The sequence below is a fragment of the Thalia democratica genome, chromosome 2 (assembly GCF_965202585.1).
Source record: "Thalia democratica chromosome 2, ktThaDemo2.hap1.1, whole genome shotgun sequence".
Lineage (NCBI taxonomy): Eukaryota > Metazoa > Chordata > Thaliacea > Salpida > Salpidae > Thalia > Thalia democratica.
In genome coordinates this window covers 33,871,525-33,899,130 of record NC_139166.1, presented here as the reverse complement: position 1 = coordinate 33,899,130, position 27,606 = coordinate 33,871,525, and the positions used below count along the sequence as shown (strand labels likewise).

General features: G+C 25.1%; 1 protein-coding gene across 2 annotated transcripts; it reads left to right on the top strand.

Annotated features, from left to right (window-relative positions):
* The first annotated feature begins 169 nt into the window (after positions 1 to 169).
* LOC145829595 (targeting protein for Xklp2 homolog) lies at positions 170 to 27,606 on the top strand. 2 transcript variants are annotated; one of them, XM_082937435.1, is made up of 14 exons: positions 170 to 292; positions 1,302 to 1,455; positions 3,959 to 4,116; positions 5,548 to 5,669; positions 8,673 to 8,835; positions 15,588 to 15,726; positions 16,086 to 16,293; positions 17,155 to 17,253; positions 18,717 to 18,896; positions 20,273 to 20,425; positions 23,525 to 23,639; positions 24,570 to 24,680; positions 25,867 to 25,938; positions 27,122 to 27,606. In XM_082937435.1, the coding sequence occupies exons 1-14, from the start codon at positions 202 to 204 to the stop codon at positions 27,214 to 27,216; spliced, it is 1,860 nt and encodes a 619-aa protein (XP_082793561.1). In that variant the 5' UTR covers positions 170 to 201; the 3' UTR covers positions 27,217 to 27,606. The 2 variants fall into 2 exon arrangements, with proteins under 2 accessions (XP_082793561.1, XP_082793562.1); XM_082937436.1 differs by lacking the exon at positions 1,302 to 1,455 and having other exon boundaries at positions 175 to 292.

Below are 27,606 nucleotides of genomic sequence, written 5' to 3'. Positions count from 1 at the left end.
ATTAGTATACTTCAAATTTTTTTTTGCAGAAACATTATATATCACTTACTTAAAATTAAATCTATGAAATATTAATAATTTAAAACACAAAATTTCTAACTGAAATTTTAAATATATTTGTAAAAGTGTCAATCATAAATTATTATCAAACATTAAACATATATCCATAGGTTTATTTTGTACAGTTGATTTGTTTTTAAAATGGATGATGATTATAGTTTTGAAGTTCCAAAAGTAAACTTCCAACAAATTGATGAAGAAGTAGATCAACAACAATTAAACCAGTTTTTTGGTAAGAAGACATTTAAATTAAAGTTTACTTAAAATGTGAAAATTAATAAATGAATTAGATGTTTGTCCTGTATAATATTATATAAACATACATTTTTAATAAGTTCTGCTGTGCTAATATTTCAGAAAATTTATTAAGGCTAAAATTAAGTGTGAAAATAAATTTCTATTTTAAATTTGTTACATATTTTTTAAGTTAAGTATATGATTTAGTTTTTAAAATATATTTAATATTTTAAGTTGTTTTATTTTAGTATAGAAAATATTTATTAAATTCTTATAGCTATAGTAGTGTAGTATATTTTTATTGAACGATAAAAGAAAAGCGCTTAAAAAGTCAGGTCTAAGGACCTGATGTACAAAAGAGCATTATGATATTTATTTTTATTCAATTTGGTTTAGTTTTATTTACATTATTTAAATTTTACCTTAAATATAATTTAAAAAATAGGTTATTAGTTATTCTTGTTGCTAAATTAGTAAAAGTATGAAAAAAAATTAACAAAACAGATAACATTTTGTAACTTGAGTAATTAATTATATTAGGCCTACAATTTAGGTACTTACAGCAGTTTTGTTAGCATTTTCTTTAATGCATCTAAATACAAAAATTCTTGAATTTAAAAATTAAAGCCAAAAAAAATAAGGAATTTTAAATAAAAAGCATTAAGAAACCTAATTGAATAAATAATTTTTCCATGTAAAATAATGAAATTATATTAGGTATGAAAAATCTATCTTATGCAACATTTTTTAATCATATAAAATTTATATATTATAAAACATATTGAAAGTAGCAATACAAAATATTTTCAATGTTTTTATATTATTTAAGACAGATTTTTATCTTACATTTGATTTTATACAAATAATAGACAAAAAAACTTCTATTTTCAAAAACCTGGAATTTTTTTTTCCTAAAACCTATGGCAAGCGTTTAGTAAGCTCTTAATTTAACAAACCTGTAAAAGTAAGTTTGTTTTATATCAAAGTTTTTTGTAATTTAACAGACGTTAGTAATCAGCAAAATAATGATGAGTTTAATGTATCTGATTTATCAAGTGCACAGTCAAACTTTATGGAAACATCAAATAATGATGAAACATTAATAAATGTAGCAGAAGAACAACTTAATGTTAATAATGATGTACCCCAGTCTAACAAGTATGGTTATTTGCTATAAAAATTAAAGATAACTTAAGCAGTATTTATAACAGGGGTTGGCAGCTTTTTGTTACTTGCGAGCCAATTTTCTCAGAAAACATTGCTTGCGGGCCGCACTTTAAAAAAAGTTGTTGAAGGCCGCATTTATTTAAAAACAAATATAATAATTAGTAGAAAAATGCTATTTTAAACCAAAAATCATAACAAAATAAGCAGTCAAGTAGCACCTTTAAATAGTATTTATTAAATTAAGAACCTAATAATAAGTTTCATTGCAAAACTGTTAATTTTATATTTTTTGAACAGAATTTTTTTGGCCAAAAGGTAGCTTGTGGGCGGCAGATTTTGGCTTTGAGGGCTGCATTTTGTCCGCTGGCCGCATTTTGCCAACCTCTGATTTATAACATAATTTGAAAAATAGTGCTTTTAAGCAAAATTATATTTCATTTTAAAACTTCTGCTGATGCCAGAAAAGATAACATAAAAAACAAGTTATAGTATAAGCTACAAATGTGGATATACTGTTTATAGGTTATGGCTACTGGCTATGGCTACTGGCTACTGGTTATAGGTAATAAGTAAGACATAAATATTTGTTGTTAAAAAAAATAAGACTAGTATTTTAAGTTAAAGGCTATCACTTTTAAAAATTTCAGTACTTTTTTTACAATAAAAATTAAAATATATGTAGCTTTTTATTGTTAAAAAAAATATCTTTGAGATGTAAGCAATCATAGTTGGAAAGTTAAGAAGGTTCCTTAAGAAAGGTGCAAACTAAAAATACTTTTTCACTAAAAATATCCTCCATATTTTTTGTGCAATCACTTGAAACTTTGACAGTCTAATCATTAAAAAAGTTTAATCATTGTAACTTTTTTTAACAGGTTCAGTCTTGAGATAAATAACTAAGCTACCATTTTGTTTTTACTGTTTTTTTAAATTCAAACTAAATATTGAGATATAACAATTGAAATTAGAGACTTCTTTAAAGGAGGCACAAACTAAAAAATAGACTGCTTAGCTAAAAATCTATCTTCTCTTACTGTTTTTACGCATTTTTTTTCAAACATTACTAATATAGTCCTCTATAAATGACAATTAACTAGTAGGAAACCGATTAAAAAAAGATATCAATTTTTTTGAAAAATCCACCAATTCCTTAATAATTTTGATTGCAAAAATTTTTAAATGTTTTGTTCAATATTTTTCTTCCTACAGGTTCTAAGTTATATTAAAAAAAACATTTCGAAAATGTATAAAGTAAATTGCTCAAATAAGGTAGAAGTAGATAGCTTTTAGTGATTTTTATTTACTTACGGTTTTAGTTTTCTTTTCCCATAAGGAACCTATTGTATTTGCTGACTTTAAGTGGCTATATGTTAAAAATTAGTGTAAATATTTGAAAGCAGTAAAAAGCAACTTAAAGCTTAGTTAAATCGCAAAAAATTAAAGTCAAATAGAAAAAATATAATTAACAGAGTTGCCACTTTACCTGGAAACCTGGAATTTGAGAAATTTTGAAAAAAAACTTGGAAAAACCTGGAAATTTGAACAAAATCACTAAAAAAGCCTGGAATAACCTAAAATTAAAAAAAATTTCACATGTTCAGTTTTAAAATATTGATTTGACTCAAAAAATCTATCATATTAATAAAACATTTTTGTCATCATCAAAAATTTTATTTACTAAAAAACATATTTAAAGTAGCTTTACAGTATATTTTCAATGTTTTAATACTATTTAACACAGTTTCTTACCTTAAACTTAACTTTAAACTAAAAATAGACCCAAAAAAAGTGTACTTTTAAAAACCTGGAGGAAATGTGGAAAACCTGGAAAAATTTTTGAATCTGAGTGGCAACCCATATTTACACCTGAACACCCTTTCTTGTTTTAAATTTAAATTTACAATATAAAAAGCAGGTAAACAACTATCATGATTTACTTTATATAATATGTTCAAGAGTTAAATAAAAAAATCCAATAAAGTTGTAAAAACAGTTGTTATCTTATCCTAAAGCTATATTTTTTCAATAGTATTTTGCATTTGAAATATCTAAGTGATAAACACTAAAACATCAGGGTTACCCTTACACTCAGGATAACTCAATCTAGTTTGATTTTTTTTTAACTTAATATGACTCAGGCAAGTTTTTTTTTGTTAACTAATAACAGTTTAAGAATTTTTAGAAAATCTCGTCCAGTTTTTTCTTGGTGTTTAATAAGATTTAGCTGTTCCAGGTTCAATATTATTATGTTTTATAACTAAATTTGTTTACAAACTTGATTTTAATTGATTTTAAATTGTTAATTCAAAAGAAAAAAATTCTGAAGTTTAAAAGTTTGAAGATTATTAAGGACAGTTTTGGTCACTAAGAATAGTTTTATTTTTACTTTAAAAGTGGTAACCCTGCATATAATATAATAAATGTTTTTTAATTGTATTTTATATGGTACACTCATTATTGACTTAAGTGTACTTCTTTTATTTATTTTTTTTAGAAAACATTTAACTCATGAAGAGAGGGAAAGACTTTCTATTGAAAGAGCTAAAAAAGAAAGTGAAAGATTAAAAATGGAAAGTAAAAAGTCCTACAAACTACTAGAGCTTGAACCACCTGCCAAAAAACATTTTAAAGTAAAAGTCACAAATGTTAAAGGTATGAAAATATATGTTTTTTAAAGTTTGGGTATAAGTTATAATGTATATAAGAATACTACACCAAAAATTGTCAGATTAATATTCATACCTATAATTTGATACTATTAATTTGAAATTGTTAAACTGAGTATACTCAATATTTTGTTAAGCTGTTCACAAAATAAGCGTTAAACAGGGTTGCCACAATATCAGTATACACAGGATAACTCGGTATATTTTAAAATTTCAAGATAGCTCTAGATATTATGATTTTTTAAACTCAGGCTGACTCAGGATAGTTTTGTTATTTTATAAAAAAGCTAGTTTTTAACTCAGGATAGTTTTTAAGCTTTTTTAAAATCTCAGCACATATTTTTTGTAGATTATGAGTGAGATCTAGTTAATCTGGTTTCAGTATTTGTAAATTTATATAGTTATATTTATTTATGCATAAAATTTAGAAGCATATACGTTTATACAACTTTTTTTTTTCGATTTAGAAAAAAATGAGTATGATTGTTGTATAAGTAGTTTGCGCCCGAGGTGAAAAACTTTTTGAAGGATTAAAAAAAATCAGAATAGTTTTTTGGATTCAAAGGAGAGACAATCCTGATTAAAATTAGGCTTCTTCACTCTACTAGATTGAATTTTAATTTTTGATAGTATCTTAATTTGTTAGTCTATCAAAAGCTGATAAAAATGTATTTAAAGTATTAAGTTTTTTAAAGGTGTGTACACAATTGTTTTTTAAGAAACAATAATATAAATTAATTCAGCAGCTAAAGAGTATATTTATTTAATCTCATATCACTATTTGTTTTTTCTTACTATTAGCAAAAGTTCGGTCTTTATAGAAACAAGTTAAGAAGTTACAAATAAAATAATTATTACCACTTTTAATATTTTTTATTGTGTTATATACATGGCTGTTTTTTATGTGAATAAACTTTATAGTTTATGAATATATTTAAATTTAGTCTCAATTGTCTTTTTAAAATACACAGGGTGCAAAAAAAACTGGAAGTCCCGGAGTCTCAATTGTCTTTTTAAAATACACAGGGTGCAAAAAAAACTGGAAGTCCCGGAATTTTTAACAATTTTAGTTGTCAAATTTCGATTTGACTCAGAAAATCTATCATATATATAGATAAAAAAAAATTATTATCATCAAAAAAGTTTTTATATTATAAAACATTTTAAGATAGCTTAACAGTATCTTTTCGTTGTTTTTATACTATTTAACACAGTTTCTTACCTTAAACTTAACTTTAAAGTAAAAATAAACCCAAAAATGTGTACTTTTAAAAATCTGGAGGAAGTTTTGAAATCCTGGATAAAGTTTGCCAAAAACATGTCAACCCTGAATATAGTGTTTTAAGTAAAAGTATTAAATTGAAATCAGTTCTGTTTTTTGCTTATTGTTTTGGTTTACTTAATTAATACTTTTCAGAATTTAAGTTTGCTACTGATAAACGTGTTAATAAAAACCATGAAATGCAGACCAGAAATGACAAGTATATTGAAAAAAATGAATTTAAGAGGCAACTCAGAAGCAGCACTACAGCTAATCAGGTACTTTTTTTTAGATCCCTTTGTTCAATTTATAATACAACAAACTCAATTTTTATCTTCTTGATACCATTATTTTATGTTATTTGCCTAAATTTTTACATCTGTTTAATTAAATTAGTTTGAATATCATAAAACTTTTACTTTTTGTACTTAGATAAAAATTACAGAATCTTGGCGTTTTGTGTTAAAACAGATTTAAATAAGTTAATGTATATAGAGTATATGAAAAACCAAAACTGAAAATAATACTTACGTAAGTTTTTAAATAAACAATTAAACATTATAATTACAATTGTTTAGATATTAATGTTTTTCAACTCCAATTTTGTTTAGAAAATTCTGTCGAAACAAAATTTAAAAAGCAAAGTTTTATGACAAAAAAAATTTTTTTTTGTTTATCTTTTTATTGAACTTAAATTTTTGAATTCTGTTTTGATTTTATTCAGATAGATTTTAAATATTGCAAGGAACACTTCCTGAAAGTTTGAGGTAATTATCTTAAAAATGTAGGATAAGATAGATGTTTAGTGATTTCTTCTAGTTATTAAGTGTTTTAGTTTGCGCCTACCATAAGGGACCTATTGTAGTCTCAACTTTGACCGTCTATATCTCAAAAATATTTTTAATGTTCAAAATCTGTAAAAAATAGCTTTTAGCTTAGTAAAAACGCAACAAAATAAGATCAAATTGTGAAAAATAGTGATTAACCCCCTCCCTATGCCCTTAAATTAAGTAAACAAGAGATTGGATCGTCTCTTATGCCTTTAATTTAAAGACTATATTTTTGTTTCAGGCTGAGAAAATTGATAAAAGTTGGTAGTACTTTGATAAAAATATGGAAAATATGTTTTAAATAGTTAAACAAAAAGCTTAATAAATTTTAGTGAACTTAATAAAACATCTAATAAATATGCTTATATTCACCATATAGTTTTGTGTTAAACTTTAAGTCTATCTGTGTTAAATTTTTTAAAAATAATTTTTGGTAGTGTATGCATATATTATGTCTTTTTGTTTTTAATTAAAAATTTTGGTTTTGTCAATTTATATTTTTTCCAGCATACATAGTTTGCAGCAGTACATATATAATTTTTTTTTCGTTTTTGACGGTAGCTCTATAAACAAGACATTTTTATTAGATATTTTTACCTTCTAGGTTGTTTTACAACTTTTATACTAAGTCTGACTAAAGTTTACTTTTAAAAGCTTTAAAAAATTAAGTTCTTTATTGTTGTAAGGTTTTAATTTGTAAAAGTTCGTTATACTTATTGTTTTTCGGCTTTATTTGTGAAAGTTCGTTATTAGTTTAAGGTTTTAATTCAGGGTTGCCACTTTACCTGGAAACCTGGAAAAACCTGGAATTTGACAATTTAGGCTAAAATAACCTGGAGTTTAAGAAATTTTAAAAATCCTGGAATTTGATCAAAAAACCTGGAATTTTTAATATTTTTAACATTTTTAGTTGTAAAATTTTGATTCGACACAAAAAATCTATAATATAATTAAGATTTTTTGTCATCACCAAAAAAAAATTTTATTAACAAACACATTAAAAGTAACTTTAGAGTATTTTTTCAATATTTTTATACTATTTAACACAGTTTCTTGAATAGAAATTAACTTAAAACTAAAAATAGACCCAAAAATGTGTACTTTAAAAAACCTGGAAGAAATTTGGAAAACCTGGAAAAAATTTTTAAAAAACGAGTGGCAAACCTGTTAATTGTAAAAGTTCCTTATATGTCGTTTCATTTATTTAGATACATTTATGCTAAGAAATTCTAAAAAAAATGTGTCTTTTTCAGACAAGCTGTGTTTATAAGGTAATAATACAAGTATTTTGCTGATAGAGCTGTTTATTGTAAATACATCAATCGTACACAGATGGTTCAAGTGATGTAATGGAAGTTTGATGATTGAATACAGCAAAAAAAACTGTTGTTTTAACCTGTAGTGAAACTAGATTGAAAGTTTTATATAGTTTCAAGTGTTAGATTATGTATTTTAGAATAAGTTAAAATTAAGAGTTTGATTTAGAAAAGTCTGGAAAATTTTGGTAAAAAGTCAGGAAATTTTTCTCAGCGTGATCTGTGGCAACCATGGAAATAACAATGATATAATGTTCCGAAAACAAGTATAAATTTTTTTTTATTGTCAGTTTATTTTTTGATCTTATATTGTGTAGTACTTAATATGATTTCATCATAGTAAAAGCCTCAATTTCATGGGTAGCTGTCTAAATTGCACGAGCAGAAAATTTTGCACGGGTTAAATGTTCTTTTTATTAATATATAATATTTTTTTCAATTTTTTTTTAATATCACTGTTAACCCTTACCCTCGGTCGCTAGCTTTTTTTTTTATTATATTTTTTATTAGCTATTTTTTTATTTTCATTTTTACTATTACTATTTCCCCTAACCCTTACCCTCGGTCAGTAACTTTTTTTAATTTTTTAGTTTTTTTTTTCTGTTTAATTTCAATTTTTTTCATTTTTTTTACTCATGTGCAAAAATTAAACTCGTGCAAAATTGACCCTTGGTGCAAAATCGTCTACGTGCAATTTTGTTTACTTGTGTAATTTTGTTCCCGTGCAATTTAGTCGCCTCGTGCAATTTAGTAACCTCGTGAATTTTTGTCTTCGTGCAATTCAGACCCGTTCCCCAATTTCATAGATTTATTTGATCAATTAAAATATAATGATCCCAGTTTTTAACAAGTAAAGATAATGACCCCGGGGTCATTTTTTGTTTGATCCGTCTTATTTTAGCACAAAAGTGTTTTAATATTCTTTAATTTTTTTATTTTCTGGTAGTAAAAATATGTATAAAAATGATGTAAATTGTGTTTAATTTTAGGAATTAGTTGTGCATAATTTAGTTAAATTCAAATATTTGTTATTATATTGTTAAACACAATTACAATAAAAAGTATTATTTGTTTTCAGTTGCTTCTTATCAGTTTTTAATATTAAGTCAGTTAAATTCATTGTAATCACACACAGGCGAACCTCAAACTGACTCAACCTAAGCCGTTCAGTTTCGTTGGTAAGCAGCGGAAAAGGCCAGCCACAGAAGATGCCGAATATGTTTCAACTGCTGAAATGGTCAATAAGTTTGCTAATAAAACTCCATCAAGGTTCCATAAAGCTGCTAAAAACTCGAACTGTTAGTATTGTAATGCAGCTAATATAGTTAAATCCTTACTTATCTTTATGATGACCTTTGCTTGCTTTTATTCTAAAGACAATCTTTTTAATCTAAAACTTTCTTCAACTATTTTGTAGTGAAAGTGAGTACTAAGTTAAATCAATATTAAAATATTGTTTTCAAATTACTAATCAAAAATAAGTCAATCGATCTCTAATCTTCAGTTTAAAAATGCTTCAGTAACTATATATATTTTTAGATTGTGTGAGCTATAAAGTAATTTAATCAATTTCTTAGCCTTAAATAGTTAAATATGAGTTTTAAAAACTTAATTCTTTGCAACTAGTACTTCAAACTTTTTTTTTATTAAACGTTTGAAAAAAAGATAAACAGTAGGTAAATAAGCATTTTATTCTAGTGTAGCTAGTAGAAGTGATAAATTAGCTAGCTAAGGAGATTGAAGTAAAATTATTATTAGTACAATTCTAAAGGGTATTTGTGTTTACAAATTACCTACAAACCTCCTGCAACTGCATATATTTGAAAAAAAAAATTCTAAACTTGTTTTACATTAAAAAATATTTTATTGTTTAATTATATGCCAACTTGAAGATACAATCATGTATAGCTACTAAAAATGCATATAAGTTTAATATGTCTTAAGTTTGAAACAAAAAGCTGATTTTAAAGTATATTTAGTTTGGTTATATAAGATTATAACAGCACACAATACTTATAAATTAACAAGAACTAAAATATAGTAATGTATAAAATATGCGCAAGCAATTATCTAAAAATGACAATGTTATAATGAAAATATAAGAACATAATTAAAATACCAATTTATACATTTTGGGTCTTAATACGTTGAACCTAATTAGTTAACCATTTTTACCTTTTAATCAAACGGCTAGCAGCTTTTTCTAGTATAGGGGTAGGCAACGTTTTTAATCAGTGGGCAGGATCCGGAAAAATTTAGTCTTTAACGGGCCGGAGCATTTTGAATAAGTGATTTACCGGATCCGGTCATATTTTAATTTTAGTAAAAGTTTCAGATCCGGCCGGAATCTAATTTTATGGATACGGTTGGTCACTCTTTTGAATCCTTCTAATTCTAAACAAATTCTCAAGTGTGACAACTTAAGATGCAGATTGAAACATTTATATAATGTCTATAAATAGAATTAACAAAGGTAGGTATGTAAAATATCAGTTAAAAAAAAAACTTTGCTTGGTTTAATTTTAGAAAAAAAGATATTCCAAATAATTAAGAACAACACCAAATGTTTGGACGAAATGGTGTTTTTATCAGTAAATATTAATTTGAAAAGCCATTTTTAAACATGTTTTTAAAGTCAAAGTTTTCAAAGTTAAAGTTTTTAAAGTCAAACTCTTAGTTTTGTTTGGTAAAAATATAACATAAAATATTGACCTTAAAGGGACTATCACTTCGCTCGCCGGCCGGTATTTTTCACTTAGCGGGCCATACGTTGCTCACCCATATTCTATTGGATATTTATTGTGATATTAAACTTTAAGCAAAAGGAGGAACAATAGTAAAAAAAAAAAGGTTTCTACTGACAAACATGATTGTAATAATTATCGACAAATAAAAACTGCTCATAATCCAGATTATTTCCAACTTGTATTGTCATATACAGTAACCTGCCAACTAGGTACGCCCTGCCGGTATGGTACGCACTTTTTAGCTGAAAAACGCTGTGTTAAAACGCAACTTTGTTTTACTTAAAAAAACCTTGATGTAGTAATACAAACCTATTATATTCTATAACAAATTGTGTATAAAATTTTAACAAATTAAAACTAAAGGAACCAGAAAAGAATTAAATTGTATATCAATTAAATATTTAAAATAAATAAACTAAAGTATTTATATGAAGAAAATAATCAATAGTACATTTTATTTTTGCATACCCCATAATTAAAACAGGAATAAAACGTACTTGAAAATTCAGATAAAGAAAATAATGAACAGTGCAATTAACGTTTAGCCTAAGTGACCTGAGATTGTGGTATCCATGGTTAATACATATAACAGGGTTCGTGCGCGTCAGGCTAAATCAGTTTTTTTGAAAAAATTTGAAAAACGTCAGGTTAAATCAGTTTTTTATTTAAAATTTGAGAATCTCTGTTTTTCTCAGTTCAAATGCTTGAAAAATTTTGATTAAAAAAATCGAGAAATCTTTTTAAGATCAAATTGAGATGTGAATTTATTTATAAATAAGGATTTAGTTATTAAAGACAAAATTAGTCTATTTGTAAAAATACGTGCTTAAAACCTTTTGTTGAATCTCTAAAAAAAAAAATTTAAGAGTTTTTCTTTTTTTTTTGAGTAGGTTATATATGTCATAATTATGAAAATAAAAAGTACAGTTTAAACATTACAGTTCAACAGCTTAGCTGTTTGTTTGAATTTGTTTACATCAGCTATGTTTTTCAGAGCTTAGTTGTTTGAACTGTTTTAATTTCTAATTTTAAAGCTTTATACATGGTTGCCACTCGGTCAGGAAATCAGGAAAAGTCAGGAAAAATTTAAAAAAATGACAAAAGTCAGGAAAATTTGAGGGGCTTTGAAAAAAAGTCAGGAAAAGTCAAGAAATTTGATAAAATTTAAAAAAAAAGTCAGATTTTGTCAGTTTAAATTTACAAAATTCCTTGTTTTCCAAAGCCTTCAAATGGTAAAAATGAATTAAATGCCCTTTTAAGTCAGAAGAAAATTCCAAAAATTTCCTAGAAATTTACAAAAATATTTAAATTTATTTCCAATGCCTTTATCTCGTATAAAAAAGTAAAATATCATTTACAAAACTGCAAAAATTTTCCATTAACATATTGAACAAGTACCCTACTTAAACTAGCATATTTTGTAAGCTTTTTAGTATTGATGATCTGTAGCAAGGACACTTCCATAGTGAAACTGTGATATATACACAAAAGTTTATCTAGCATAATTTTAGAATCAAAGTGTTTTTTGTTCAAGTAAATAATTGAGTTCTTTATAACTAAGCAGTTAGTTTAGTATTTTATGTAACAAGTTAATGTGTATACATTACCTCTTTATAATTTTTTCAAAGTTGTTTAAATTTATAAAATAAGTTATAAGAGAGGTATATTCCAAGATAAAGTTTACTTATTATTTGTAGAGTAACTTAAGTTTTTAAAGTAAATAAAAGTATATTTATTTGTTACAAATTTTATACTAAGTGATAAGAGGAAATGTTTTTTAAATGAAAGTAAAAATAAATGACTGCAAAAAGAAAAGAAATGAAGCCCACAAGTTGTGGCTTGAATTAGAGAAAAGATTCTCTTCAAAAAGTGTAGGGGCAGCAGATGAGAGCGATTTAAATAAAATGAGGCAATTGATTTTAACTGCCAAGAAAATAAAGCGGAATGCACTTCAGATGAAGGAAACTATATCTTCATTAGATGAAGAGGTTGAAGTGCTAATAAAAAAACAAAGAAAATAGATTTTAGTACATACATTTATAAATATCGGTATTTGATTAAGTTCTTTATTGTTTTAATGTTTTAACTGTAAAAGTTCGTTAATGTTTTAAGGTTTGAGTTGCGAAAGTTTCTTAATAATTCAAAGTTTTAATTGTAGAAATTCCTTATATGTCGTTTCGTTTATTTAGATACATTTATGCTAGGAAATTCTAAAAAATTGTGTTCTTTATTGTTTTAAGGTTTCAACTGTAAAAATTTGTTATTGTATTAAGATTTTAGTAATGAAAGTTCGTTATTAATTCAAGGTTTTAATTGTAATAGTTCCTTATATGTCGTTTGTTTATCTAGATACATTTATGCTAGAAATGCTAAAAAATTGTGTCTTTTTTCAGACAAGCTGTGTTTATACGGTAATATTACTAGTATTTTGCTGATAGAGCTGTTTATTACAAACATCAATCATACGCAGATGGTTTAAGTGATGTACTGGAAGTTTGATGATAGAATTCAGCAAAAAACTGTTGTTTTTAACCTGTATTAAAATTAGATTTAAAGCTTTATATAGTTTCAAGTGTTAGATTATGTATTTTAGAATAAGTTTAATTTAAGAGTTTGATCTAGAAAAGTCAGGAAAACTTTGGTAAAAAGTCAGGAAAAGACAGGAAATTTTTCTCAGCTTGATCAGTGGCAACCATGTTTATACCAAATACTTTTTAGATTAAAATTCTTAGCAGTTTATTCATATATTTTACTGTTTGTTTTAAGTTATTAGAGATTATTCACAACACTGAAACTTAAGATATAAATACTAAGTTTTGTGGAAGTACAATTTTTAGGTACAATTCATTTTTATTTACAAGAACAAAATATTTAAAGTTTTTTTAATTTAAGTGTAAGCTTTTTAAATCTGATATGACATCAACAGTCACTGTATTTATTTAGAATTTAGGATTTATATTTATGTATCAATTAAAAGTATTAGTCAAAATACTATAATCAGGGTTCGTGCGCGTCAGGCTAAGTCGGGCTAAATCAGTTTTTTTGAAAAAAGTTGAAAAACGTCAGGCTAAATCAGTTTTTTTATTTAAAAATATGAGAATCTCAGTTTTCCTCAGTTCAAATGCTTCAAAATTTTTGATTAAAAAGAATTGAGAAATATTTTTAAGATCAAATTAAGATGTGAATTGATTTCCAAATAATGATTTAGTTAATTAAGACAAAACCAGTCAGTATTTGTAAAAATAAATGCTTAAAACCTTTTGTTGAATCTCTGAAAATTTTTTAAGTATCTTCATTATTTTGTTTTGACTAGATTATATACGTCATATTTATGAAAATTCATAAAAAAAATACAGTTTAAACATTAGAGTTTAGTTCAACAACTTAGCTGTTTGTTTGAATTTCAATACTCGTGTAAGCGTTTCATTTTAAATTTTAATAAAACACGACAATGCACGTCGTTTTTTTAAAAATCTTCTGGTTATAATGTTTTTACTTAGTGCTTAATTAAATTGAACAATTGTGTTTAGTAATACATATTAAATTTTTACACTAGTAACATATTAGATATAACACTTATTTAAAACTTATCACTGAATTTATTATCTTAAGGGCATAGGGGTATAATCACCCTTTTCACAGTTTAGTCTTATTTTATTGAGTTGTAACTAAGCTATGAGTTGCTTTTTGCAGATTTTTAAAGCTAAAATATTTCGATAAAGCTAGTTGAAGTCGGAGACTACAATAGTACTAATCAAGACCCCCCGATACCTAAAATGACTTCTAAAGGGGATTTTCCTTAGTTTGAAAAAATGTCAGGCTAAATTGGTCTCAGTCAGGCTAAATGAAAAACATTTCGCGCACGAACCCTGATATAAACAAATATAGTAAAAAATAAAAAAACTCTTTCTTAAATCCATTACTCAAATGCAAAAAAAATATCATACAATAAGTAAGTAGGAGCAAAATTGTAACCGTAAACTATATTTTTAAATAAACAAAATTTAATAAAAGTATGATCAATTTTTTCATAAATCCATATTTTTCTGAACTAGTAATAAATTTTATGTTCTATGTAAATTCTTAAGGTACAAGGAAATACGACGTGAATTAAAAAACTTGGTTGGCTAAATGTAAAAATAGTTATAAATATACTAAAATATTAAAAATGTTTGTATTGGGCTTAATGTAGATAATTCATGACCAAAATTTCCTAGGTACGAACTGTCGGTTGGGTAAGCATTTTTGCGCTGTGTTCAAAGTGCGTACCTAGTTAGCTTTTAGCTGTAATTAGTCTTCAACAGAGTACATTTTTTGATTCTGCCTAGAATTACTTAGGTTGTGTACTATTTTTCTTTTATCGTTCGATAGTGTTTTTGAATTTGTGAAAAGTACCAGAGATCAAATAAAAACATGTTGTTTAAAGATATGTAAAGTTCAATAACTTCTATTAATATCTAATTTTGTAGTGCTATTCAAGTTGTGCTATTTATTGTCCTGTAGTTTCTTTTTTAATTTTACATATTTTTAAAGTTGGTGTTTTTGATATTTGCATATGATATGGAATGGGGTCAGGTTACCTACGGCCTGTGGGCCATTTAAGCAGAAATATTTGACACAAAAATATTTTTGCTTGAAAACAAATTGTGCAAAGAAATAAAAATTTAACTGTTTTTAAATTATACTTTTTCGATTTGTGCTATTAATTTGATTTTCTATACACGAATATGATATGTAAATTCATTAACTTATGGGGATTTAAAAATTTTCAACAAGTCCGGCTCTCAAAAGGCTTTTAACAAGTTTCGGCCTGCTGACTATACAAGCTACCTACGTTAGATCATCTACTTAGTCTATCAAAGCTATGTAAAAGTCGATAGTAGTCGTTTGGTTTTTTTTTTTTTAACCTTCATTTTTACCAAATTTTCAATGATTATTAAACTGTCAATGCTTTTTTCAAAAATATCTTTTTTTGTCGAACTTAACAATTCAATTAACTTATGAAAAGCTTCAAATTTATACTACAATTGAATACTAAAGTACATTTTATTTTTTATAAGTTAATAACTAAAAAAGTTACTTTAACTACACCGTAGTAGACCAATTTAGTTTAGCCTAGTTTGTATGCATTAGCAGAGTTTTTCTGACTTACCTACTTTTTTTTTTGTTTCAAAAAATTGTGAAACTACAAATATAGAATTTTTGTAAAATTTGTATTAATTGCCACTAGTAGTATTTAAAGTAACTTTAACTAAATTATAACTTGAGAAAATAAATATTTTACAAATTTTCATATATTTTAGTTGTAAAAGGATCAAGTTCTCGTCGGTTAGGTAATACTGTACCAAAAACACCAAATTTCTCAAAAAGAACGAAAACTGTCACTCATAATATACCAAGTTTTCAAGACAAATTAGAGCAAGAATTTGAAGAGGCAAAAAAGTATGTGTACTTTTTTAATTTTGGGATGGTTTTTATTTTATGATGATTCGTATAATTTATAAATGCTAGGAGTTTATGTTTGTTTGAACTGGTGCAAATAAAATACAATAAACAACTACTGAGTTGTAAACAATTTGTTAACTAAAACTTGAAGAGTTTAAATTAAATGTTAAATTAAAAAGTTATACGTCAGTGACATTGCTTTTATTTTAACAAGTTTACTTGTCAACATTCTAAAAATTTCACAAAAAGGTTCGTAAAAAATTTGTTCAGAAACTTATTTATTTATTTATGATCAAGCATTTTACTGCGCTTTTTTTTTAGAATAATTAATACTGTTTTTGTTAAAACTTGTGCAGAAACCAGTTTAAAGCAAGACCAGTCAATAAACAAATACTGAGCAAAGCTGATACTTTGAAAAAAGTAAACAAAAAGAAAGTGACTGTTCCCTTAAAGTTTAACTTCGCAAGTGATAATCTCCCTGCTAAAGATAAGAAGGAAGATGGCGGAGCTTCTTATGTTTTCAAAGCTCAACAGATTCCGCAGGGAATGCTTAAAGGAGTTACGGTTAGTAAAGACATGAATTTTAACAAAATCGTTATTTATTAGTTATTAAACATTTTTTTTGGTTATTTTAAAGTTTGGTAATTTTGAAATTTTATTTTTTACAAAGTTAATTGTTTAAAATGATAAAGTTGTATACTATTTATTTTTTGTATGAGTGCAACACTCTTGTTTTTAACTTTTGGTTGCATGTATATTTACTTCAGGAATGTATATATATTTTTAAAGGTTTTCCTAGTTTTTAACGTCCATAACTAAAATGACTGCTCGAGTTTTTAAAAGCTTCGGTTCATTTTTTTTTTCTAGTTTTATAAGTTTATACTTTTCTTAATTTTTTTTTAAATACTTGGAGAAAATTAAGCTTCTGTTAAAACTACTTATTTATATGGGAACGGGTCAAATTTGCACTATGGGTCAATTTTGCACAAAGATACTTTTGCACGAAGACAATTTTGCACCAAGGGTCAATTTTGCAACAAAGGTCATTTTTGCACGAGAGTAAAAAAACAGAAAAAAAAAAAGTTGATAAAAAAACAAAAAGTTACTGACCGAGGGTTAGGGGTAACAGTGATAGTAAAAAAAAATCAACCCATGCAAAAGTGTCTTCGTGCAATTTTGGCACCTACCCAGTTTATGTATCTTTTTTTTTTTTTTTCATTTGAAGATTAATACTTTTTCCTTTAAGATGTATGAAAATAAGTTTCAACTATTTTATTCCAATTTTGAATTATAATGTTTTTTATACTGTTACTGCTAGGGATAATTTTAGTTTATAATGTTGTTGTTTTTTTTTTTCTTATTAACCAAAACATATTTTTCATAAGTTTTAATCCGTTTAGCTTCAAACGATATTTTTAATTTAAGGGTGTAAAAGAAAAAAAGAAAGCAGCATCTACAAAGCCAGTATCTCCGAATTTTAGCAAACATAAAAAGCGACAAAGAGTAGAACCAGCCACAAAAACGGTTAATATATTTTTATAAGTTTTCTAAATTACAAGCATAAAACAGATCTGCAATAGTTGTTTTTAAAATAACTTTGTAATGTTTATTATAATAAACAAATGGAACTTAGTAGTTTGAAAAAACAGGGATTTTCATTTTATATGATACGTCTTTTATAGCAAGTTTAACTTACCTTACAATTTAAAATATATTTTTTTAAACTAATACTGTTCGATGCAAATGGGGAATAAATTACTTCTTGGAAGTTAGTCTTTTTTAAACCAAATTACCAGTTGTTTTTTACCTCCTTTTAAATTCAAGGTAGCTTTTTACATATAAGCAATAAAAAAAGGAAAGTTTAATAGGTTTCTTTTAGAAAGAGCAAACTAAGAACGCTAATAAAAAAGCTTGTATTAAAATTCTATATTTACAATTTTTGAACAATCGTTTTCAAATAATCATATTCAAACCTTTCTATATTAATAATGAAGTTGTATGAACTAATTTTAAAACTTTAAATTTGATTTTCAGAACAAATTAATTGTTAACAAATGATTTTCAATAAGTTTATACTTTTATTAAGTTATAATTTTTGTTTTTTAAATATATTTTTTTTAATTACGCAGCCCTCGAATCCGCTGACTAAAAACGTTGATCAACCCTATTTTAATATAAACTTAAACCTTTAAAATAAGGCTTGTAGAAAATGTTTTACTCCCCTCATGACATTAAACTTAAGTTTTAAAGTAACAAAGGTTTTATAAGTTGAGTTATTTTGTGTAGTCAGATTTTTTTACAATATTAAAATGTATAAACATCTATAATTTGTGAGATTTCTATTAGGTTTGAATTAGCCATTTGTTTAGAATTTATTTATTTTTTGCAAAAAGAAAAAAAAAGATGTAAGACACTTGAACTAGTTGATAGAATTGTTAAAAAATCTGGAATCCTAGAAAAACTGGAAATTTGACCGTTTAGACAATAGTTACCTGCATTTTGAGAAAAACTGGAATTTTGAGCAAAAATCAATAAAAACCCTTTAATTTTAAACAATATTTACTTATAAAATGACTAAGTTTAAATAAGATATGAAAAATCTATCATATAAAATTAAATTGTTTTATTTAGTTTTGTTAGTTTTAAAACAAATTTAAAGTAGCAATACAGTTTCATTTTTTAATGCTATTTTAGACAGTTTTTACCCTAAATTTTATATCATACTAAAAATGGACAAAAAGCTTGCATCTTAAGTGTGCAAAAAAAGTATAATGTTATATATACTTCCAAGGAGTTCTTTTCTACATACTACTAGTAATGCTTTGTTTTAATTTAAAATTTAATTTTGAATAAAATTGTTTATTATTTTAAACTAGTTTTAGTTTATTTTATTTTACAAACTACATTTTACTGTAAACGTATACACTCTTTTTTCTAACTGTTTTATCAAAATATTTATTCACTCTTAATTTTTTATTGTTTTAAAGGTTGAACAACCGAGGTTTTACAAACCACCGCCGAAAACAACTACTGGTGTTATGCAACTGAAATCAAATACTTCCAGAAGTGTTACTCAACCGAAGCCGTTCGCATTTGATGCAAGGGACAAAGAAAGATTCGCTAAAAAGGAGCAAAAACTACAAGAAGAAAGAGAAAAACCGTTGAAGGTACATGAGAGTTCATATAGTATATACTGGACAGGATTACCCTACTTTCAGGATAGTTTGAAGTATTTTCAGGTTTTTTAAGAACTCGTGCTGACCCAGGCTCAATGAAGTTTTTTTAATTTAAAATTCTGGCTAAATTAAATAGTTTTCTAAACCTCAGGCTAAATTTTAAGACTTCAATATCAATTATTTCTTTAAATATAGTTATGTGTTCTTAATGATACGAACTCCTTTTGCTATTATTATTATCAATGTTCATTTGTTCTAAGTTGGTTAAAAGTTTTTATTTTAGTATTTACTATTATTAGTTTTTAAACAGTTTTCTCATAAACTCAGGCTAGTTTCTGTTCAAACAGGCTAAATTCGCATGTAAAAGTGGTAATCCTTATTATTTTTAACCTAAAAGCTATTTAAATAATTACATAACCACTATGTAAAAATAAGTAATTTATCATATCTTAAAGCTAATAAAAGTTTTTTATTATTTTATAGTTGCTTAAAAATAAGACACGTATCAGGGTGGAAATTAAACTTGAAATAACCTGAGTTTGAAAATGAAGGCAAAAACAACCTGGAAAACTCTAGAGTTTTATACATTTTGAAAAAATTCTGGAATGTTGAATTATATATTTTTTTAAACATGTAGTTTTGAACAACTTTACATGTAAATTAATGAATTTTAAATTGACAAGAAATTCACAAAAAAGGGTATATTTTATTTATTTTTTATAAACAAACTTACCGTTAAGTAATGGTACCAAGATAACCATTATAGTATTTTATAGAACACATTTCTTAATATTTTGTTTTTTTTTTACTAAAAAGCAACAAAAATTTATAACTTTAACCGGCCTAAGAGAAAATCAAATAATCTAGAAGAAAACATGTGTTAGTGTTATAAAAGAAGGATACTGTATAATTTGTTATTATCATTTAAATTTAAATTAACTTTCTATTTATTACTTCTTTAAAATACTTATAAATATTTATTTTAAAATAAAGTAGATATAAAGTAGAAACGGGTTAAAGTATGTTTTCGTAATTTATAGCAAAAATACTGAAAACTTCTAAACATTTTTAGATCTTTTCGTTTTCTAAATTCAAGATAGCTTTAAAACATTAAATACTTATTTGAAATGTGCAAGATTTTTTTAATTTGAGAATAAATGAATATTTTATAGAATAAGTTATTAAATAATTTTTTTGCTGTTTATTTTGTTTTACCTTAAGTTTTGATGTTCTTGAAACATAAAAACATCATATAAAAAACAACTATTTTAAAACATGCTCAAATTCAGAACAAAATTTAACAACTTAAAGTTAACTTCTAGCCATTTAATTGCTTTTTAAAAATATATATCTTTTTTTTTCATCAGCTTGCATCTTCGTTTCGAGCTCGCAAAGCACCAAATATGGACTCGCCATCAAGACTACCCCCTAAGAGTTCGTTCGCTTTGACAAAAATTGAACCATTTAATTTAGAAATTGAAGAAAGAGTTGGAACTCGTGTGGAAGAACACAAACGAAAGGTTAAAAATAATATTTTTTCTATATTGGACAACAAAACCGTATACTATCATTGTGTTCATCCTACTATACTATAAAAAGTATATGTATAAACAGATTTAGTACAAAAAATACAATACTTAGTCAGTTTTTTGTTAGTTTAAACTGCTGATAACACTCTACATGTAGTATAGTAGTCTTATGCCGTTTTATCATAATTTAAAAATTATCTAAATGGTTATAGTGAATAGTTTTTGTAGCTTTTTAAATGCTGTGATTTAAGCTCAATAGAAACTAATTCAATGTACCAACAATTAAGATGATTATTAGTTATTATTATAGATAAATTATAATATTAGTACAAATTTAAGTATTTTATTCACTACCAGGTTTCGATGGAAAAAAAAACTACCACCTTGTACTATTTTATTATACTTGACAATGTGGTAGCTTTTTTTTGCCACCGAAACCGTAGTGAATAAAATAATTAATTTGCACTAATATTATTTTTTGAGTAAGCTCTTTAAATACCAGTATTTGAGCAATATTTTTAGTTAAGACAAATAACTATATAGTTTTTATAGATATAAATATAGCTTTTATCGTCATTCGAGTTATCTAAACGCTTTTTATACATCTTATATTAAAAACGTATTATAAACTAGTTTCAGTGTTTCTGTAAACACTAAATCAATAAAACCGGTTTATTTCACTGATAAATAACAAAAGTGTTCATACACTGCCACAAAAATCTGTACTTGGAACAAATGGCGAAACTGTTACGGAACAGCTTTTATTGAATATAAATGGTATCAGGCTGAACTAAAGAAATCTGTAATGCGAACTATGCATTGTTTTGATTTGAAATTTAAAAAAAACTTTTGTAACAAATAAACCTTTAATAGTATAGTGTTAACTACAGCGTTTTAGTAATCAAAAATACATTTGAAAACGCATTTAGGTTTACGTGACATAATTATATATATTATTAAAACATTTTATCCAAGTTACACTATCTAAAATTTAAAATAGCTTCCAAACAAAGTTTATTATGTTATTGTGCATTTAACACTTATTTAAGCTAATATTAAAAGGTCAAAAGAGTACAAGCATACATTTATCAAACTTAGAGTTAGCTTTTATTTTAAAGCTAAAATACAATAAAAAAATCAATTAATTTTTCTTATTATATTTTTAACCTTTCTCAAAATTTATGACGTATGGTTATGGAAAAATTTTAGTTTTCTTTGAATTTTTAAGTTTAACTATAATTAATTTTGTATTCAGTATAGCTATAAATTTAAAATGTTAAATAAGTATTTCTTCTACGAGTTAAAATAAGTTGTTTTTAAAAAAAAACGAAAGTAGCATAATATTATTAAGTTACTTTATTTTGAATTATGATGTTACTGAAAAGTTGATAAATTTTACAAGAATTTTGTATAAATTATTATCTTAATATGAGATTGAAAAAATTAAAAAATAGTTGTATTTTCTCAAGGCCATAGGGGGGGGGGGGGGGGGTAGAAGCCATTTTTTGACCAAAAATAACATATAGACTTATATTATAGTAAATTTCATAATCTTTCAGATGCTTTTTTTAGATTTTAAAAATATTAAGTAACTTTTTTTTTATGACCGGTTATATAAAGGGTTGTCTTTATAAAGGGTAACTTTAAAGCCGTTTTTCTCGAGTTTTTAAAAACGGGCTTTAAAATCTATCTTCTCCTTCATTTTTCAAGCAATCTTCTTCAAATTTTCAGGAAATGTTCCTTACATTATGAGAAAAAAACGTTATTTGTGAATTTTAATAATTTTGAAAAATAAAAATTTTATGACAAAAATTTAAAAAAAAAAAGTGATTTTTTATCAATTTTTTTTTTTTTCAAAAAAAAGGTATTTTTACTTGAAATTTTTTAAAGTCACAAATAACGTTTTTTTTGTTATTGTATAAAGAATAGACTGTAAAAGTTTGAAGAAGATTGCTTAAAAAATGAAGGAGGAGATAGATTTTGAATGCATTAGTCTTTTTCGCCGTTTTAGTTTTTCCTTCCCCATAAGGAACCTGTTATGCGGCCCGACTTTGGCCGGTCATATCTCAAAAACTAATTCGAGTTTTTAAAAACGGTAAAAAGCAACTTGAAGCTTAGTAAAAACTCTATAAAATAAGATCAACTTGTAAAAAACATGGCCTACCCCCCCCCTATGGCCACTACTTTTAGTTTATTTCGTCAACACGCAACCTATTGATCTTCTAAACTTAAGTTAATTTTATCATGAAAACTACTTAGATTATACAAAAAAATGTAACAACTAACTGGTATTTAAGTTTGTTTAAAAAAGACTAACTTGTTAAAAATATGTCTGCCTCCTTAAAAAGTCCTTTTTTATAATGTTCCATATAAAATAGTTTCTTATGTTATTAATTATTGACAATTTTATTGATAATAAGTTGGTTTTTGAGCAAATTATCGATTTCAAAAGATTTCAACGTTACTAACTAACTCTAAATTTTGTACTAGTTAAAAGATATCTTTAATAAAAATTATAAAAAACAAATTCAAATGAATCAATATCATTAGAATATAGTAGCAGCAATTTTTAAAGAGCTTTATTTTTAATGTTATCATTTAATATAGAGAAACGTTGTTAGTTTTAAACTTTCAAAACTGTTGTATTTATTTTTAATGATATGCCATTAGAGGCCTATATATGTTTCTTACCTTGAATAGACAAAACTAAAAAAGTTTTAAATTATAAATTTGATTTACATTTCACTTATATCCTTTTACATATAAACTTTTATTAACTTGTATTGATGAAAACTATGCTTTGAAAAATAATATAGTCACTAGAATAAAGCAAGAAAGTTTTCAACAGTATATTAGCATTAAAAAAAAGGCATTTATTTTTATCACGTTTGTTTTTTGAATGTCCTAAAGTTTTTTGTTAGGTACTTTAAGCTGCTTGATTTAACTTTTTTTTTCTAATCTTGAATACATAAATTTCTCTCTTTTTCTTTTATTCTTAAGATTTTTATTTAACTTTTATTAAAATATTTATAGGTTTATTTAATAAATGGTGTTTAAAATTTTGTATAATTAATTGTTTGATTTATTCAGATTTTAGAAAAAGAGAAATTAGAAGCAGAAAAAAGAAATTTTAAAGCAAATACTGGATATGAAAAAGTTTTAAAGAAAGAAGCTTGGAAGCCGGAACTTGAGCATAAATTCACTGGCAAGTTTTAAAACTTAAGACCAGGGTTTCCCAAAATTTTTTATAAGGCCACCTTTACAGAAATTAAAAAAAAGCTATGGTACTCTCCGACAATATTTCTCAATAAATAACCCCTAAATACGCTTAAGTCGTTTGTTTGCCCATCAACTCAAGAATATCTAGTGTAAGTTTCAAATTATGACCCCCTATGTCCCCTTAACAACTCATGCTCCACTTCCCTTTAGCCCATTTGGGAAACCTTGCTTTAGACCATTTTAATGAAGTTAATTAACTTTTTTCTTTTTTTTAATATCTACTGTCATTTTACAATAGACAAAGGTCGTTTGTCTTCATAAAAATTATTAGCCAACAAAAAACCTCATTAAATATATGCATTACAAATTTAAATAAAATATTTTTAGACTTAATCAACTAAGTAAAGTGAACTTAAATAAGAATGATTCTCTTAAAAGATATTAAATATAGTGAAACAATACTTAATGTAACTAAAAACCTACTTTGATTGTATGATTTATTTTTCAAAACAGTTTTAAGAATACTAATGAAACGCATACATAAGCAATATACTGAAAGTTATGTTTAATAAGATATCTTACTTTGCTAACATGACTGTTAATGATGACAAGGTTTTTGTTAATATGACTACTTATAATTTGGAAATAATTTAGAATTAATACTTCCTTCATTTTCATGTAAGAAGCTTATATTTTGGTTTTTTATTTTATTTTGTATTTTAACTTTAATTTTAGCAATCATTTTTAATATGCCAGACCTACTTTAGCTTCTATTCTTTGCATACACTATTTATTTTTAACAGAGCTCCCTTGAAGTGTGTTATTCCGTTAACACACAGAAACATGTGTTAGTGTAATAAAAGAAGGATACTGTATAATTTGTTATTGTTATTTATAATTTACAACCTTTTTGCAGAAGTCTTAGACGTTGATTTAAAATCAACAGTACGAGCTCAGAAGAGAAACGAATATGATCAACAAAGAAAAATATTACAAGACCAAAGTGAAGCAATTGCTCAAGCTGAAAGTATGTTTAGTTATGCAATTATTATATATTAAACTTCTTACTATATAAAGCTGCTAATATTTGATAAAATAATTTGTATATAAATATAAATAAATTTATTATAACAAAATAACCATTTGCTTTGTTTAGCTGTTTAGCGCTCTATTCTTTAATACACAGGGTTGCCACTTTACCTGGAAAAACCTGGAATTCGACAATTTAGGCAAACATAACCTGGAATTTGAGAAATTTTAAAAAAAACCTTGAAATTTGATCATAAAACCTGGAATTTTAAATAATTTTTACATTATTAGTAGTAAAATTTCGATTTGGCACAAAAAATCTATCATGTAAATAAATTTTTTTTTGTCATCATCAAAAATTTTTTTATTTAAAAACATAATTAAAGTAACTTCACAGTATCTTTTCAATATTTTTATACTATTTAACACAGTTTCTTATAAAGAAATTAACCTAAAACTAAAAACAAACCCAAAAGTGTGTACTTTTAAAAACCTGGAAGAAATTTGGAAAACCTGGAAAAAAATTGAGAAAACGAGTGGCAACCCTGAATACATTTTATACTTATACCTACTAACCTTCTAAAATCGCCCACTTTAGGTAACCCCGATCTAAACTAATATTAAAACTTTCTTAGTGAATAAACACAATTAATATACAACAACACTTAAAGATAGCTTAATTTGTATTTTAATGACTTTGATATATTTGACGAAAATTTGCTTTACCATTACCTTAAATTGTTTTTGTGCTATTAAAATTCAATTTAGGGTTAAATACTCTGCTTATTTTTCACTAATTACATGAATTTTACATTTATTAACATCATCCCTAAGCTCCAACGGACTTCTACCAATTTTTTGCTCCGAATAGTTACAGCCTTACTTAAAAGTAAATTAAAATAAAAAAATTGATTATAAATTATTTAAGAATAATTGTTTATAACCAGTGTGTCAACTGTGTTAAAACTATTCTTATATTAAAGTTATGCAGTTGGGATTGACTAATGCGTCAAAGTTTTGTAAAGTTTGTAAATATTTAAAATAAAAGTTGTATACTGAATTATATTTTTCAAAACTGTTTAAAAATTCTAATTAATATGAAAAAAGTTATTGAAATAACAAAAATAAATTAAAAATTAAGCTAGTTTTTGTGTTTAGTTTTCATATTTAAAAATTTACTAAAGATGAAGCAGCTAAATGTCGTGAAATTGAAGAAGCCAAAGAATTAAGGAAACAAATGAATGTAAAAGCACATGGTGAGTCTGTTTAATGAACTAACTTTTTATTACTAACAGCAATATTTCAGCTATCTTAATTAAAGCTGAGGTGTTTATGGCATCATACAATAAGCACCATACTTCACCTAGCATCATCAAATAGCGTTGTTGTTGATGGTCGTTCAGGTGCAGTCTAGTGCTTGAAGTTTTTCCAAATAGTTAATTTTTAGATGTTTTTACCTCAGATGCAAATAATTTTGTAAAACTTTAAATGTCTAACAGTATACGCAAATTTTGTCAAGCTTGAACATTTTTAAATTATTAAAAGCACTAGGTTTGATTAAGAAATATATTACAAAAAATTAGTTGTTGGTTTTGTTTTCACTATAGGTTTATCTATGGGTCAGGGTTGCCGAAAAAACCTGGAAATCTAACATTTTGAGAAACTTTATTAAAAACATGGAATTTTGAAACAGAATCACTAATATACATTGATTCTTAAACAAGTTTTACATAAAAATAATAAAATTTAGTTTAGCTACCAAAAGTTTATCATATTGATGTATGCAATTTTTATATATTATCAATTATGTTTTTGTTATAAAACATATTTAAAATAGCATTATAGTATCTTTTCAATGTTTTTATTCTGTTTAACACATTTACTTACCTTAATTTTGTTTTATACTTACAATGGACAAAAATACTTGAACTTTTGAAAACCTGGAAGAAATTCAGTAAGCCTAAGTAAAAATCAATAAACTTTTGGCAAGCCTAAATGTTTTTATTTTTATTTCATTATCACTAGCAAATTACGTTTATTTAATTGAAATGATGAATTTATACACAATTATGGTAATAAACCTAATACCTGTGTTGAATATAAAGTAAAATCAAAATTTAGAAAACAGTTTTAGCTGTTAGTAGATACAGCATTACGTAAAAAATTTATAGCAATAATTTTTATTTAGTTAAAATTAAATATCAGTTTTAAATAGCTGTGTTTCTTAATTTTAATTATCTAAGTAGTGTCCAAAGAGGGTTTAAATTATTTAAAATTTCTCGATTTACGTTAAAAAAATAAGAATAGATTTATCTACCTTTTCAAATTTTATTATCAATTATTAAGTTCTTGTATACAAAAGTTTAACTTTTTTTTCAAGTTTCGGTTGTATTAGTTTTATGTAATTCATTTATTAGTTAATTATTTTTACTAATTTAGATATCCGCAAATACAAACCAATAAGAGTAGCAAAGAGTGAGAAGTCTCTTACAAAACCTATGAGTCCCAACTTTTCTACGAGATTTAATAAATAGAGTATAAGAAGCTTATATTAAAAGGGTTGGAAGTACATTTACGCTTACAAATTTACTACATGTTTGTTATCTTTCTACTGCTTTATATTTTACTGAAGTATATAGCTAAAAATATTTTAGACTAAATTTTTTTGTTGATTACGTTTGAAAGTTTAATTTAAAAGAGAAACATTCAAAATTTATTTTTTGAGATAAATGTTTTTTGTATTAAAATTTGTCTGTTTAGGTTATAAAAAAGTTTACGATGTTAATTACTTTATAAATTTAGCTTTGAACGTTTGTTATCATAAATAAAAGATCGTTGTTATAATGATTGTTTTTTTATTGTATGTAATTACAATGATCATTTCACAAATTTTTTGTTAAAAATTTTTAAAGCCGTATTTATAT